The sequence below is a fragment of the Gopherus evgoodei genome, chromosome 3 (assembly GCF_007399415.2).
Source record: "Gopherus evgoodei ecotype Sinaloan lineage chromosome 3, rGopEvg1_v1.p, whole genome shotgun sequence".
Lineage (NCBI taxonomy): Eukaryota > Metazoa > Chordata > Testudines > Testudinidae > Gopherus > Gopherus evgoodei.
The window spans coordinates 171,057,014-171,072,129 of record NC_044324.1 but is presented as its reverse complement, the minus strand read 5'-3'; the positions used below and the strand labels follow the sequence as shown (position 1 = coordinate 171,072,129).

Below are 15,116 nucleotides of genomic sequence, written 5' to 3'. Positions count from 1 at the left end.
ACCATTTGGCCATCCCTGCCATAGAGACCATCAACAGAAAGGACTACCTTTTATGATTATGCAAGCATTGTTGGATCACCAGGAAAGCTTTACTGAGATCAGTGTGGGCTGGTCAGGGAATTTGCATGATGCTCACATCTTTAAGAACACAGAACTGTTCATAAAGCTGCAAGCAGAGACATTCAGCAACATCCAGTAGTGATCCTGAGAGACCAAGCCTACTTCCTGCTTCCCTTGCTTATGAAGCCACACATTGACCACCCTGACAGCAAAAAGGAAAGATTCAACTACCAGCTCAGCAGGTGCAGAATGACAGTTGCTAGATTGGTAGGGATGCTGGTGGCATTTATTCACAAGACTGGATCTTGGTAAGAAAAATATCGCAATGGTTATAGCTGCCTGTTGTGTGCTGCATAATATCTGCGAGGCAAAAGGGTGGGGAGGTTTGCTGTCTGCTAAGTCTGAACAGACAAGGGCTATTGCAAGAGGTCAAAGTGTACCTATGCAGCTGCAGAATGCTTTGAAAGACCACTTAAACAGTCAGCCACATTAGTGTGCTGTGCTGGACTGTGCTCTGGCCCTGAAGGCTTGGGGGCTGTTAGAACTGTGTAGTGCTTGGTATAGATTTATAAATATTATACCATGTCTTTTAGAGAATATGTGAATATGCGGTGCCTGCTGTCAATTTACCTACAGGACTGGGTGTTTAGTTGAACCTATGAGTTCTGTGGTGTTGTACAACAACAAATACTGGGTGCTTTGAGTACTATTATGCATTTTGCAGTATGTGTGATAAACTAATAAAGATGACTATTTCAAAAACAATTTTGAGTGACAAATATAGTGCAAATAAAGGACAATACAAACTTCTAATTTAAATTAATGGAACAACTTTAACATTGAGAGGCAGCAAACATTTCCGCCCATTTCACCACACAAATGAAGTCCATTTTGGCTACATATACACCAACTGTGCCTCTCCCAGACCAGTGTATATGAAGCTGTAGAACAGCGTTTATTCTCTGGAGTTAAGTTGCAGGAGTAGGGATGTGGCCCATGATGTCATGTGGAATGTTGAAGGTATGGGGAGCTGCCACCATGGGATTCTCCAGAGATTGCAAAAAATGGCAAGTCTGTGATTACTGAACCTGTAAGGTCACTCAGAGACTGCACTATTTGTGTTTGCTGCCTGAGAAGCCCTTTATGTCCTGGTGCATCTTCCTTTTCCTCTCTTTTTCCTGCTGGGATTCATGGATCTTCCTCCATTTTCTCCTATCCTCTCTGTACCTCTCTATGCAATCCGCCATGTTGGTGCTGAACATATCCTCCCTAGTCTTCTCTCTCCTCCTCACTCGGGTCAGCCATTCAGTGGGTTTGGAGGGGGCACCCCCTCAAGGCCGCAACAGCAGCAGCTACCGATAAAAAAGTTGCATCACTGGATTTACAGCCAAAACGGAATAGGAAAGATAAGTTTCAAAACTCCCTTCTCTTATTCCCAATGGTGCCTGCTGAAGTCACCGCAGAGTGAGCATGGGAAACTGTCCTACCACAGAAGAAGAAATAAGACAGTCATCACTGGAAACCTTGCACAGTATCGCCATGTAAGTTTCATCAAGATCTCTGATGAAGATACAGGGGACATCCCTATATACATAAACTGCTCCAGATACCCTTCCCCCCACCTAACCCTACAGGGAACTAAAAGCAGAAAGCAGTACAACAAAGAGGTAACGTTCTCTCTTCTTGTACCAAACAGACAATGAAAAGTCAATACCTGTGTCCTATTAACTTGGGATGGGATCCATCTTTACATTTAAACACTGTAAGGGAAAATATATGCACATACTTACCTATGGTTCCTTCCCCTTCATTGAGGTCATCTGTGCTTTGCTTGAGGGACTGGTCAGATTGTGGTAGCATCAGAAACAGATCCTGACATAGCTGAACCCTTTCCACCACATCTCCCCCCACGCCTTTCTCCTTACTTTTCTAGGCAGGAGTCTGTGTTTAGGGCTCCTCCAAGGTATCCACAGTAGTCTTCAGGGTGGTGGGGTCTCTGCCAAATATGGAAGGCAGCTCATGGTAAGAGTGAGGTCTGCAGCTCAGCACCATATCCATTGTTGGCCTCTCTGGCCTTGTGGCCTGCCTTCCACAATTCCTTCACTTTCACCTGGCACTGCTGCTGACCCTGGTATACCTCTTTGCCTGCATCTTTTTGTAGATCTCCACATTTCTACAGGTAGTCTGTAGCTGTGCTTGCACAGCCTCTTCTCCCCAGAGGCCCAGAAGATCCAATACCTCCTGTCTACTCCAGGCAGGAGCATGTTTAGTGAGCGAAGCCAGCATGGTTGGTTGGGCAGTTGAACACAACAAGGGAGAACTGCTAGGTGAGCTCGCCAAAGTGGGCAACCAGGAAAAGGCATTTCAAAAATACAGAGGGGGTGGATTCCAGTTTCTGAGACCCCTGGGAAGTGGAATTCACAACTGTGACCAGAGCAGTCACTGCCAGGCATTTTGGGACAGCTGGAGAATCATTAGGATTGACAAAGGTCACACAGTATCTACACTTGCACTGCACTGACCTCAGTAGGTCAACCATGCCTCAATGCTGTTCAGGAAGATGGTTTTATTGCACTGCCTTAACAGGGTACTTACATCAGCCAGAGACAAATTTGACTATACAGACATGCATAAATAGGCTGACAAGACAACTTATGTCAACGTAACTTTGTAGTGTAAACCAGACCTCAGTGTGTCCGGTAGGCGTTCAGTGAATAGGTGCTGAATGAACAACTTCTTCCCATTTTGTGGGGAGGTAGATAAAGGACCACCTGGCCCTTCATGCCCTATAGTTCAATGTGGGAAGAGAGAAGAGCAAGACAAATTTATCTGACTGCTTAAAAATATAGAGCCTTGCATCAGGATCAGGAGGAAGCAGCCTGCATGCATGTTTCGAGATAGATGCTGAATTTTAGAATGCCTTCCTAGACCCCCACCCCCCATATCATTTGTAACTTTTAGATCTCTGCAATATAACTTGATAAGATGGCCATAAGTAGCCTTCTATGAAGAATATGCATTTTGAGTGATGCTCATTTCATTTACTTAATAATCTTGTGGAATAAAAGCTTATAAAATCTACTACTAAAATAATTCATTAAGCTATCCAGAGACTTTGGGGAGAGCAGTTGTCAGATTCCATGTCAGATTGGGGGGGGAGAGTGCAAGAATTACTTGCAACTGTCACAAATGAAGCGCTAGCTAATGAAATCTGCAATAGTATCAGACAGATGACTCAATGTGTCTGTTAGGCTACATCTATACTAGGAGAGAGAGAGGCAATTCCCAGCTCTCACACATACTTGTGCTAGCTTGATGAGAGCTAGCGTAAGTATAAATAGCAGTGTAAGCCACGCTAAATATGTACCTACAGGGTTCAAGCGGGTTTGTATTCCGTATGCTGCCTCTGCTACTGCAGCTACATTCCTATTTACACATGCGCTGGCTCTCACTGAGCTAACACAAGTATGTGTACGCGAGCTGGGAATCAGACCCCAAGCTCATTGTGCAGACATAGCCTCAGTCTACTTAGAGCAAGGAGAGTAACCCAAACTGAATTCTTGTGCCCACCTGAAAAATCTGCCTACACTTCCAATTTTACTCTAGAGAAATGAGCAATTTAGTGATTGGGAACATGTACAGCAATACAGTACGATTTAACTGACTGCTATGCACTTTCAATATTTTGTCAAATATTTCAAAACTAGACTACATTTTCTATTCCAAATATGTAATGTGTCATGCAGGTAGTAAAAGCTACAACAAAAGCCCAATTCTGACATTCTACGCTACACAGCAAAGCATGCTGTAATACCCTTCTTATTCTCTCATTCCTGAGTTACTGGCTCTTTCTGCTTGACAACCGTACCAATATTAATTTAAATTACCATAAATGTATTATTGTCATGAGTAGTGTCACCTTTTGAAGTAACTCTAGGAGACACCTGAGATTCCTCAAGAATTCCATATCCTAATGAAGCTAGCTTTGCTACTATTGGCTTGGAACTACTTTTTCTTATAATTTCATTCACTACTCTATTAATGAAATGGGATCTTAATGCAGCCTTTAAAATATCAAGAAAACGTACTTACCCAGACCCAAAGTCTGCTCAACTGACTTTTTATATATATATATATATATATATATATATATATATATATATATATATATATATATAAAAATTAGTGATACAGCGTAGCCAGAGGGCAGCAGGAGAGTGTTCGCAGGGAGCCTTATTCCCTGCAAGGGGAGGAAGGTTTGCTATAGATTAACTAGAGCACCTGAAGCCAATTAGAGCACCAGCAGTCAGTCATGTGATAAAAACCCCCTGCTTCAGACAGGGTGGGAGTTGGAGCAGAGAGCAGTTTGAAGGAGTTGAAGAAGTGAACAGTCTTGAAGAGAGACAAAAGAAAAGTTTGGAGGAGTGCTGTGGTGGGCTGAGAAATCCAAAAGAAACCCTAGGTAAGGGGCACCTGACTTGTGTAGAAGGAGGACAAGAAGTCCCTTCACAAGCTGAAGGGCAGGAGAGGGAAGTAGCCCAGGGGAAGGAACTGCTAATTCAAGTGGTTCACCACAAACCTCAGGGCCCCTGGGTTGGGACCTGGAGAAGAGGGTGGGCCCAGATCCCTCCCTCTCCACTCCCCTCCTCAAGGATACTAGTGGGGTAATTAAAATACCAGTTCCAAGGCAAGCAATGGTGCCCTGAACCTTCCCCAAAGAGGAGAAAGCGCAAGACCCAGCATAACAGTACCAGCAATTTGCCACAATATTTACCCAGAGAGAAATTATTTACCCAAGGTAAGTAGAATTTTGGAAGGTTGTTTTAAAGAAATCAAAATAAAAAAGTTAAATAAAGCATGAATGAGGAAACCATATAACTTGCTAAGAAATGGACTAAATTAGAAAGATCAGATCTGTTACTTCTCCATTTAGAAATCAAGTGCTATAAAAATGTAGTATAACCTATAATAAAGGGGGATGGTCAGACCCAGACACTTGTAAACAAAGTAACATATTAGAAGGTAACATAATTAAAAATGAAAATTTTGAACATTTACTCTTCATGAATTGTAGAAAGATGTCAGTCATCAACCACTAAGATACAGATATTCAGAGTACTGCTCAATAGAATTTTGTTGCTATTATATCACAATAAGTCACACCATCATCAAAACAAAAGTTACATCATGCAATTAGCAAGATATGCAATTACTGTAAATTATTGCATTCTTAAACTAAGATATTTTAACAGCCACTTTTTTCAGCATTCCAATTGGCTATGGAAATCCCTAGTCATGTATACCTATTTCTGGATACCTATTACGAGATTAGTCCATTCACGTAACACTATTGTCAGACCAACACCTATTCTGTCAGTTACAATGCAAAAAGAGCAACAGACATGTAAGAATCAACTGTTTATCTTGCCAACATGAGGAAAAAAAGCAAGCCTACTGCATAAAGTGCCTGTAATAAAACAAGTTTTGTTTCAGAAACCTGTCTTTACTCCTGAGCAATTCAAGATTTAAAATTCACCTGAAGTGTGTGTGTTCAATACCAAAGATCTACATAGTTGTTATATAATGTTCAGACAGCTACAAACAAGCCACTAGAAAATTTAATTGCCACGGTCTGGTATTTACTGTTGATGTTTACATATATAACCTATTGTGTTGTCTATTACATTGCACAGATTTCAGAATTGGTTAGTTACAGCAAGCTGTATTTAATAAGGGAAAAATTGGAAAGCTACTGTATGTTAACTTCTAACCACCTAGCTACCCCAAATATGGCAGCAGCCATTCATAAGTCAGTCCAGCATAACTTCAGAATTGGGATGGAAGGAGAATAGTTTTCTGATGACTTTGCCGTATGCGCCTTATCGCACGCCTGAGAGTACAAAAGTGTACACTGAAGTTAGAGAAAATTGTTCTGAACTATATCAGCATACAATGGAAAGATTCCGCACATCTATTCCTTTTATATCTGTCAGAGTGCCAATTGTATACATTGTCTGCTTGTTATAAATCAAGCTATGAGCTTATTTTCTATAGAAAAGTAGGAGAGCCTCCATCTCAGAACTACACCTTAGTTTACGATCATTTATACCTAAAGGTTTGTCTAGACTATGATAAAATATTTTTAAAAGGTGTTAGCTTCCAAGTTTTAATACTTGGCCTATCTCTGCTAAGTTGTGCTTGACATATTAGGTGGTCACACTGAAGCAAAGGCTCCTCCTGTCATCCCCTCCTGTCCTCAGAAGGATTAACCTTAATCAGAAAACATGTTTTAAGATATAACATACTTGTCTATAAGACTGTGTAAAGACAAGTTAATTAATGCCTTTTAACTATCATGTTTGAGAAATACACCTTTTATCCTAGTTTACACAAGCCCTAAGAGAACACATTCACTGAAGTCTTGGCTACACATACATGTTGCACCCATTTAACTAAATCGATTGAGAAACTGATTCAATTTAACACTGTCCAACACAAGCGGAATACACTGATGTAACTAAACTGGTTTAACAACTAGTTAAACTGATATAATTTGCATGCTTGGGCAATACTTGGATTTACACAATTCCTGAATTCTTGAGGTTCCTTTAAAATATCAGCAATCATTCACGATGAACTTTTAATTTCAGACAATTTCCCTCTTTAAAAACAGTTGGCATTTAGTATTTAAAGATAAATACAGAGATTTCACCATACATGTAAGACATTTTGCTTAGACGCTGTATACATATACAAACAGTTTAAAGTTAATTATACAAACTTCTACTTAGACAGCCTAAGGGGAGGTCTACATTAGAATGTTTTGCTGGTAATGTTGTTGGGGATGATTTTTTGTAACACTTCTAAACTAACACAAATGTTTTTGCCAGTATAGCTTATTTCACTCACTGAACCAGTGCAAGCTAAAATGACGAAAGAGAGCTGCATCTACAATAGGACAGCTAGTTGGTATAACTATACCAACAAACCTTTTTTTGTGCAGACATGGCCTAAGTAAAATGATGGTCTCAAAACTGCCTAAACAAATTAACCTCTAAAATATGCAGCAAATTAGATAGAAAACTAGGCTTTTAAAATTATCAAAATAGTCAAAACTACTATGCACAAAATATGCAATTACTATAAACTGAATATTTTACAAGTCTTGAGAAACTAGCCACTTTGTGAAAAATAGCTGTACAAATAAGAGAAAAATTTTGTAATTTATATCTTAAATCATAACAGCTCTAAAAAAACCAATTTAAGGCATAAATAACTACAAACAAAATATAATAAAGCCACCTGAGGAACAGAATGCAAGAAAAAAAGAACCAAGCTCTCCATATGCTAAGCCTTCATGCATATTTGCCCTTGGGAAAACAAAAAACCACAAACCTTAAGAAAAAAGTTTAAAATAGAAACTTCTTCACAAATTTAAGGATTCCTATGACTTGACACTTTGTCACAGCAAAGGAATGTGCAGATTATATCATGTAAATCTTACTGTTGTGTTCTAAAGGACTTGGCAACTGCTTATCATTAATCTTTAACACAAAGAAGATTCAAATCTAACTACAAGACAGACAATACCTTTGAAGGGCAATTTACAGCACCCCCTCCCCCCAACTGTTTAACCTAATGGGTAGGCCTATATGGATCACAATAGTGCATCTCCAAATACACCAGCATTCAGTCTACCAAGTCACATTTCTCACGAAGTCTTGCACCAATCTAAAGAGAGCTTATGGACACAGAACAGGCACGAAACGGCTGGAGGGGGTGGAAAATAATCTCCAAGCAAATACGACCACATAAAAGGTTCAGTCTCGTAGACAAATGGACACACACTCCAAAAAAGGGAATGACTAATGTATGGCTCGATGTTTGCATCTGAACTAACAAATCCTAAAAACGATAGATTCACCACTGCGGGGGGGGAGGGGGGTTGCCTCTATTGATTACACCGGGAAAAACCCAGCTGCTGCAATGCAACACACGCCGATAAAAGGGCAGCGCTTCTCCCTCCCCGCCTTGGGCATGGGATCGCGAGTAGCCTCAAGCCCCCCAAAAAGGACGCGCCAGGAGCTCACGAGCCGGCCCCTGGCGCCACACAAATCACGGGGACTCTCTCTATTTACGGACAGCCGCGCCCGGCCCGCTCGCTCCCCAAGGCGCCGGGCGGGTTGGCCATTATCCCTGCGGAGCCGGGCCGGCGCCCGAACGCCCCTGCCGGGGAACAGACACAACGGCTGAGAACCAACGGCCCCCAGCGTGTTTTCACAGAGCAACAAGCCAGCGGCGCAGGGAAACCCGCCCCTGGAACAACGCCCACCCCTTCCCCATAGCCCCGCGGGCTGCCCCCCTTCTCGGGCCTCCTCCCACCGGAGAGCCCCACAGCGCACCCCCTGCAAACACCACGGTGCGGGGGTGGGGCGATCGCTCACCTCATGGTGCTGCCCGGGCCGGGGAGCCACTCTCCCGCCTCCTCTCGAGCCGTACTTCAATGGGCAGCGAGTCCCTGAGTGCGAGCGAATTCTCCGTTCAGCCGCCGGGTCGGGCCAGACCCGACCACAGCGGCGAGCCGGGGGTGAGGGGAACGAGAAGGAACAAACCAACTGCGGAGTAGGGGAAAGTGGAAGGGACGGGAGCGCCTGCACCAGCGCGCGGGCGTCTCGAGACACCGGCTTGCTTGGGGGGGAAGGGGGGCACGGCCGCACGTAAGGGACGCGGTGGGCGGAGCGGAGACGCCACGCCCACTACTTGTCTGCGTTCCGTGCGGATTTTACTGGGGGGGAGAGAAGGGATGTGAAGCAAGTGCGGGGAAAACAAAAGGGGTTAATGTGCTTTGGCGACCCCTAGCGGGGAGTAGTGGTCCCTCTGCACACGTGTTTAGCGTTGGGGTTCCTGTGCCCTCAAGCACTCCATGCGGTATTGCGGGATCCTCCAGTGGCTTCTCCGCAAAACAGAAGTTCCTGTATTGTATGTGACCACTCGGTACTCTCCCTCTATAGCTGCCTCCTACGCTTACTGTTCAAACCCCAGGCGATTTCTCTGCACAACTGCATTGCATATACTGTTGCATCTTCTTACAGCCCTTTCTATACATCACTGCATTCACTACTGGTGAATACTGTGGTGGTTTCTCTGCACATGTGTATTGCATTAATTGATTTCTCTGGTTCTGTCGCCCACCTGCCCTGCAATCCAATGATCAATGCTCTACTTTTTCTCCTACACACATGCATTATAATTCATCACTCCGCTGGTCCCTGTGAATCTGCGGTGTGCATCTGCATGTTCCCTGAATACCGCTGAGTTTTTTACCAGTTGTGGATACATTAGTTCCCCTTGGAGATTCTTTGGTGGCCTCTTTATGCCAGCTCTGCCAATGCAAAGTGCCATAAAGCCCAGTGAACTGGCACTATGGGAAGTTCCTGGATTATATACATCCCACCAGAGAGCTCTATCTCCTTTTCTTGCAATTGCCCCAGGTAGGGGTAGGGTCAGGGGACCAACACTACCTTCTTAGAGGGCTATTACAGCTGAATATAAATTAGAGCAGCCCTCAGACAATGACTGGATCAGTCCATGTGGTCACTTCCACAACTCCTGAGGTGCACTCAAGCTTAGCTCAGCCACAACTAAGAAAGGGAATAATTAATTTTAACTCCCTCCTCCCTGAAATCCATGGAATTGTTTCTTGCCTATCACACATGGCATAGCATAAGGATTTAGGGAAAGTAGAGGGCAGTCAATTACATTTGCAGAGTCTTCTTTACAGCTAAGGGGGCCCAATCCAATGACTTTGCAAAGCCCCCTTAGACACTGCAAATTTGATTGAACCAGTCTTGCACGTCATTATTAGGGTTTCCATCCCTCCGGGGTAGTCCTGGAGGCTCCAGGCATTAAAGATTATGTCAACTGATGAAATCTCAAGGAATTTGTCCAACCAAAACTGATAACCCTTGTTACTATACCAAATTCTTTCCTCAATACTTTCTCCACTTAAGGCTTGATTCAGCCACCTTTTCTTATGCTGAGTAATCTTTTACTCCACGTTACGTAGTCCTATAGGCACTATAAATAAAGTTGTAGAATTGGGCCCTTCATTTTTCAGGAATGTGTACAATCAGGGCAGCCTACTAAATTAAACCTACAGGTTTAATTATTCCATGCTTTTGTAATTCTTCTAATTACCTTTCTATGCTCCCATGAGCATAAGGTGCAGGATGTGATTTTAGAAAACTGGGAATATTATTTCAGTCTCATGAACATTTCTGTTACATCTTTTAGTAACCACATGTTTACGCTAAAAAACACATGGTATACAGAACTTCTGTCAATTCTTTTTCAGCCAATTTCTGTCAATCACTGAATACCCATTATCTCCCATCTCAGGTATCTGCAGGCATATTAATACCTTTACTGTTTTCTAGCCACAGGGTGTGGGTGATGGTTTTCTTTTCTTCCCCTTCCAAAAAACAAAAACAAAACAAAACCACACCAGTTTCTCTAATTTTTAGATTAGGAAAAATTTAGAGGAAACATTTCTTTAAAAATTACATATATCATGGTCACTCTATACATTTCTGTTTTCATTTCACATAATTGATATTTACTTTAATTCACTTGAAAGCATTTAAGTCACATTTATTTCATATTATACAGCCACCTCTTCACTGGACAGCACCATTTCTTAAACAGATTCATCCATAGTCAAATAACTAGTCCAGAGGCAGAGTAAGAGGGGAGATAGTGAAGAAATATATTGACCATCTGTTATAAAATAGATTAAGAAAAGGAAAGAAGATCTGAAACTGAAGCTTGTGACCATGTATGTGGAAGGAAAATTATTATACTTCTGTTGGCATGAAGATTATGTAAATGAAAATGTTATTGTAGAGGTGAATCACAAAGTGCAACTGAGTAATCAGAAGACAAACAAGTATCAAATATCCTTCCCAACAGCTAGGTAACTTTGGCCACAATGTAAACACTGACTAAAAAAAAAAAATGGACTAATTTGAATCTGACAAAGAAATCTGTTTACTGTTCTTTGATTACTGCTCTAAATGCATGAAGCTTTCAAAACTAACAAACTGTGGTGTTTAGATGTTGCTTGTGATTATTCAAACTGGGAGCATTGGCTGTTGGGAGTCTGAAAGGACAGGAAACAAGAAGGAGGGCAGAGGAGTTGGAGGCAGAGTGAGAGTTACAGAGGGTGCAGCAGCAGCATGGTAAAGAGGTTTCCACTCTAAAAATAAAGTCCTGTTGAAGTTTGTTAGTACCTGGTTGATACAATACAAACACAAGCAGTAGAATGGAGATCACCTATACTAAAAAAAATCACAGTTTGCAAGGCATGAAATACTACAGGTTCTGATGGCTGATAATGGACCCCAATAGTCAAATACATTAAAGAATTCACTACGATTTGAGTATCAGAGGGTAGCCGTGTTAGTCTGGATCTGTAAAAGCAGCAAAGAATCCTGTGGCACCTTATAGACTAACAGACGTTGTGGAGCATGAGCTTTTGTGGGTGAATACCCACTTCCTCAGATGCATGTAATGGAAATATCCAGGGGCAGGTATATATATGTGTGCTAGCAAGCAAGCTAGAGATAACGAGGTCAGTTCAATCAGGGAGGATGAGGCCCTGTTCTAGCAGTTGAGGTGTGAAAACCAAGAGAGGAGAAACTGGTTCTGTAATTGGCAAGCCATTCACAGTCTTTGTTCAATCCTGAGCTGATGGTGTCAAATTTGCAGATGAACTGAAGCTCAGCAGTTTCTCTTTGAAGTCTGGTCCTGAAGTTTTTTTGCTGCAGGATGGCCACCTTAAGGTCTGCTATAGTGTGGCCAGGGAGGTTGAAGTGCTCTCCTACAGGTTTTTGTATATTGCCATTCCTAATGTCTGATTTGTGTCCATTTATCCTTTTCCGTAGAGACTGTCCAGTTTGGCCGATGTACATAGCAGAGGGGCATTGCTGGCATATGATGGCGTATATTACATTGGTGGATGTGCAGGTGAATGAACCAGTGATGGTGTGGCTGATCTGGTTAGGTCCTGTGATGGTGTCGCTGGTGTAGATATGTGGGCAGAGTTGGCATCGAGGTTTGTTGCATGGATTGGTTCCTGAGCTAGAGTTATTATGGTGTGGTGTGCAGTTACTGGTGAGAATATGTTTCAGGTTGGCAGGTTGTCTGTGGGCAAGGATTGGCCTGCCACCCAAGGCCTGTGAAAGTGTGGGATCATTGTCCAGGATGGGTTGTAGATCCTTGATGATGCGTTGGAGGGGTTTTAGCTGGGGGCTGTATGTGATGGCCAGTGGAGTCCTGTTGGTTTCTCTCTTGGGTTTGTCTTGCAGTAGGAGGCTTCTGGGTACACGTCTGGCTCTGTTGATCTGTTTCCTTATTTCCTCATGCGGGTATTGTAGTTTTGAGAATGCTTGGTGGAGATTGTGTAGGTGTTGGTCTCTATCTGAGGGGTTAGAGCAGATGCGGTTGTACCTCAGTGCTTGGCTGTAGACAATGGATCGTGTGATGTGCCCGGGATGGAAGCTGGAGGCATGAAGGTAGGCATAGCGGTCGGTGGGTTTTCGATATAGGGTGGTGTTAATGTGACCATCACTTATTTGCACCGTGGTGTCAAGAAAGTGGACCTCCCGTGTAGATTGGTCCAGGCTGAGGTTGATGGTGAGGTGGAAGCTGTTGAAATCATGGTGGAATTTTTCCAGAGTCTCCTTCCCATGGGTCCAGATGATGAAGATGTCATCAATGTAGCGTAGATAGAGAAGGGGTTTGAGTGGACGAGAGCTGAGGAAGCGTTGTTCCAGGAGGCAGCCAGACAACTCTCCAATACCAAATTCTACAGGCCACTTCCCTCAGATCCCACTGAGGAATACACTAAGAAACTACAGCATCTACTCAGGACACTCCCTACACTAACACCAGAAGAAATCAACATACCCCTAGAGCCCCGACCAGGGTTATTCTATCTACTACCCAAGATCCACAAACCCGGAAATCCTGGACGCCCCATCATCTCGGGCATTGGCACTCTCACTGAAGGACTGTCTGGATATATGGACTCTCTACTCAGACCCTATGCCACCAGCACTCCCAGCTATCTCCGCGACACCACTGATTTCCTGAGGAAACTACAATGCATTGGTGACCTCCCAGAAAACACCATCCTAGCCACCATGGATGTAGAGGCTCTCTACACAAACATCCCACACACAGATGGAATACAAGCTGTCAAGAACACCATCCCTGATGATGCCACAGCACAACTGGCTGCTGAGCTCTGTGCCTTTATACTTACACACAACTATTTCAAATTTGATGACAATATATATCTCCAGATCAGTGGCACTGCTATGGGCACCCGCATGGCCCCACAATATGCCAATATCTTCATGGCCGACCTGGAACAACGCTTCCTCAGCTCTCGTCCACTCACACCCCTTCTCTATCTACGCTACATTGATGACATCTTCATCATCTGGACCCATGGGAAGGAGACTCTGGAAAAATTCCACCATGATTTCAACAGCTTCCACCCCACCATCAACCTCAGCCTGGACCAATCTACACGGGAGGTCCACTTTCTTGACACCACGGTGCAAATAAGTGATGGTCACATTAACACCACCCTATATCGAAAACCCACCGACCGCTATGCCTACCTTCATGCCTCCAGCTTCCATCCCGGGCACATCACACGATCCATTGTCTACAGCCAAGCACTGAGGTACAACCGCATCTGCTCTAACCCCTCAGATAGAGACCAACACCTACACAATCTCCACCAAGCATTCTCAAAACTACAATACCCGCATGAGGAAATAAGGAAACAGATCAATAGAGCCAGACGTGTACCCAGAAGCCTCCTACTGCAAGACAAACCCAAGAGAGAAACCAGCAGGACTCCACTGGCCATCACATACAGCCCCCAGCTAAAACCCCTCCAACGCATCATCAAGGATCTACAACCCATCCTGGACAATGATCCCACACTTTCACAGGCCTTGGGTGGCAGGCCAATCCTTGCCCACAGACAACCTGCCAACCTGAAACATATTCTCACCAGTAACTGCACACCACACCATAATAACTCTAGCTCAGGAACCAATCCATGCAACAAACCTCGATGCCAACTCTGCCCACATATCTACACCAGCGACACCATCACAGGACCTAACCAGATCAGCCACACCATCACTGGTTCATTCACCTGCACATCCACCAATGTAATATAAGCCATCATATGCCAGCAATGCCCCTCTGCTATGTACATCGGCCAAACTGGACAGTCTCTACGGAAAAGGATAAATGGACACAAATCAGACATTAGGAATGGCAATATACAAAACCTGTAGGAGAGCACTTCAACCTCCCTGGCCACACTATAGCAGACCTTAAGGTGGCCATCTTGCAGCAAAAAAACTTCAGGACCAGACTTCAAAGAGAAACTGCTGAGCTTCAGTTCATCTGCAAATTTGACACCATCAGCTCAGGATTGAACAAAGACTGTGAATGGCTTGCCAATTACAGAACCAGTTTCTCCTCTCTTGGTTTTCACACCTCAACTGCTAGAACAGGGCCTCATCCTCCCTGACTGAACTGACCTCGTTATCTCTAGCTTGCTTGCTAGCACACATATATATACCTGCCCCTGGATATTTCCATTACATGCATCTGAGGAAATGGGTATTCACCCACGAAAGCTCATGCTCCAAAACATCTGTTAGTCTATAAGGTGCCACAGGATTCTTTGCTGCTTTTACTACGATTTGAGATTATCACATTATCACCAAAATATCCTCAGAGCAACAGGATGGCTGAGAGAGCTATTCAGACAGACAGTGAAAAGTCTCTTGAAGTCAGACAATCATAACAATAAGGATCTGCTTCTAGTTGCACTGGATTTAAGACTATACCAGGAGAAGGAATGGCATTACTTTCACAGCTGGTAATGGGCAAATTAACAAGGATGTTGCTTTCTACAGGAGCACAGTTATTCCAAAACTAGAGGAAAAAACAGAATTTGCTAA

At 43.4% G+C, this 15,116-nt stretch overlaps 1 protein-coding gene across 10 annotated transcripts in view; it reads right to left on the bottom strand.

Annotated features, from left to right (window-relative positions):
• ENAH (ENAH actin regulator) overlaps positions 1-8,751 on the bottom strand; it is a 182,279-nt gene extending 173,528 nt beyond the window's left edge. For all 10 annotated transcript variants that reach the window (XM_030557407.1, XM_030557408.1, XM_030557413.1 and 7 more), the window contains exon 1: positions 8,505-8,751. In XM_030557407.1, the coding sequence (XP_030413267.1) occupies positions 8,505-8,509 (5 nt within the window). In that variant the 5' untranslated portion in view covers positions 8,510-8,751. The remainder of the gene's footprint in view (positions 1-8,504) is intronic.
• Positions 8,752-15,116: the final 6,365 nt, after the last annotated feature.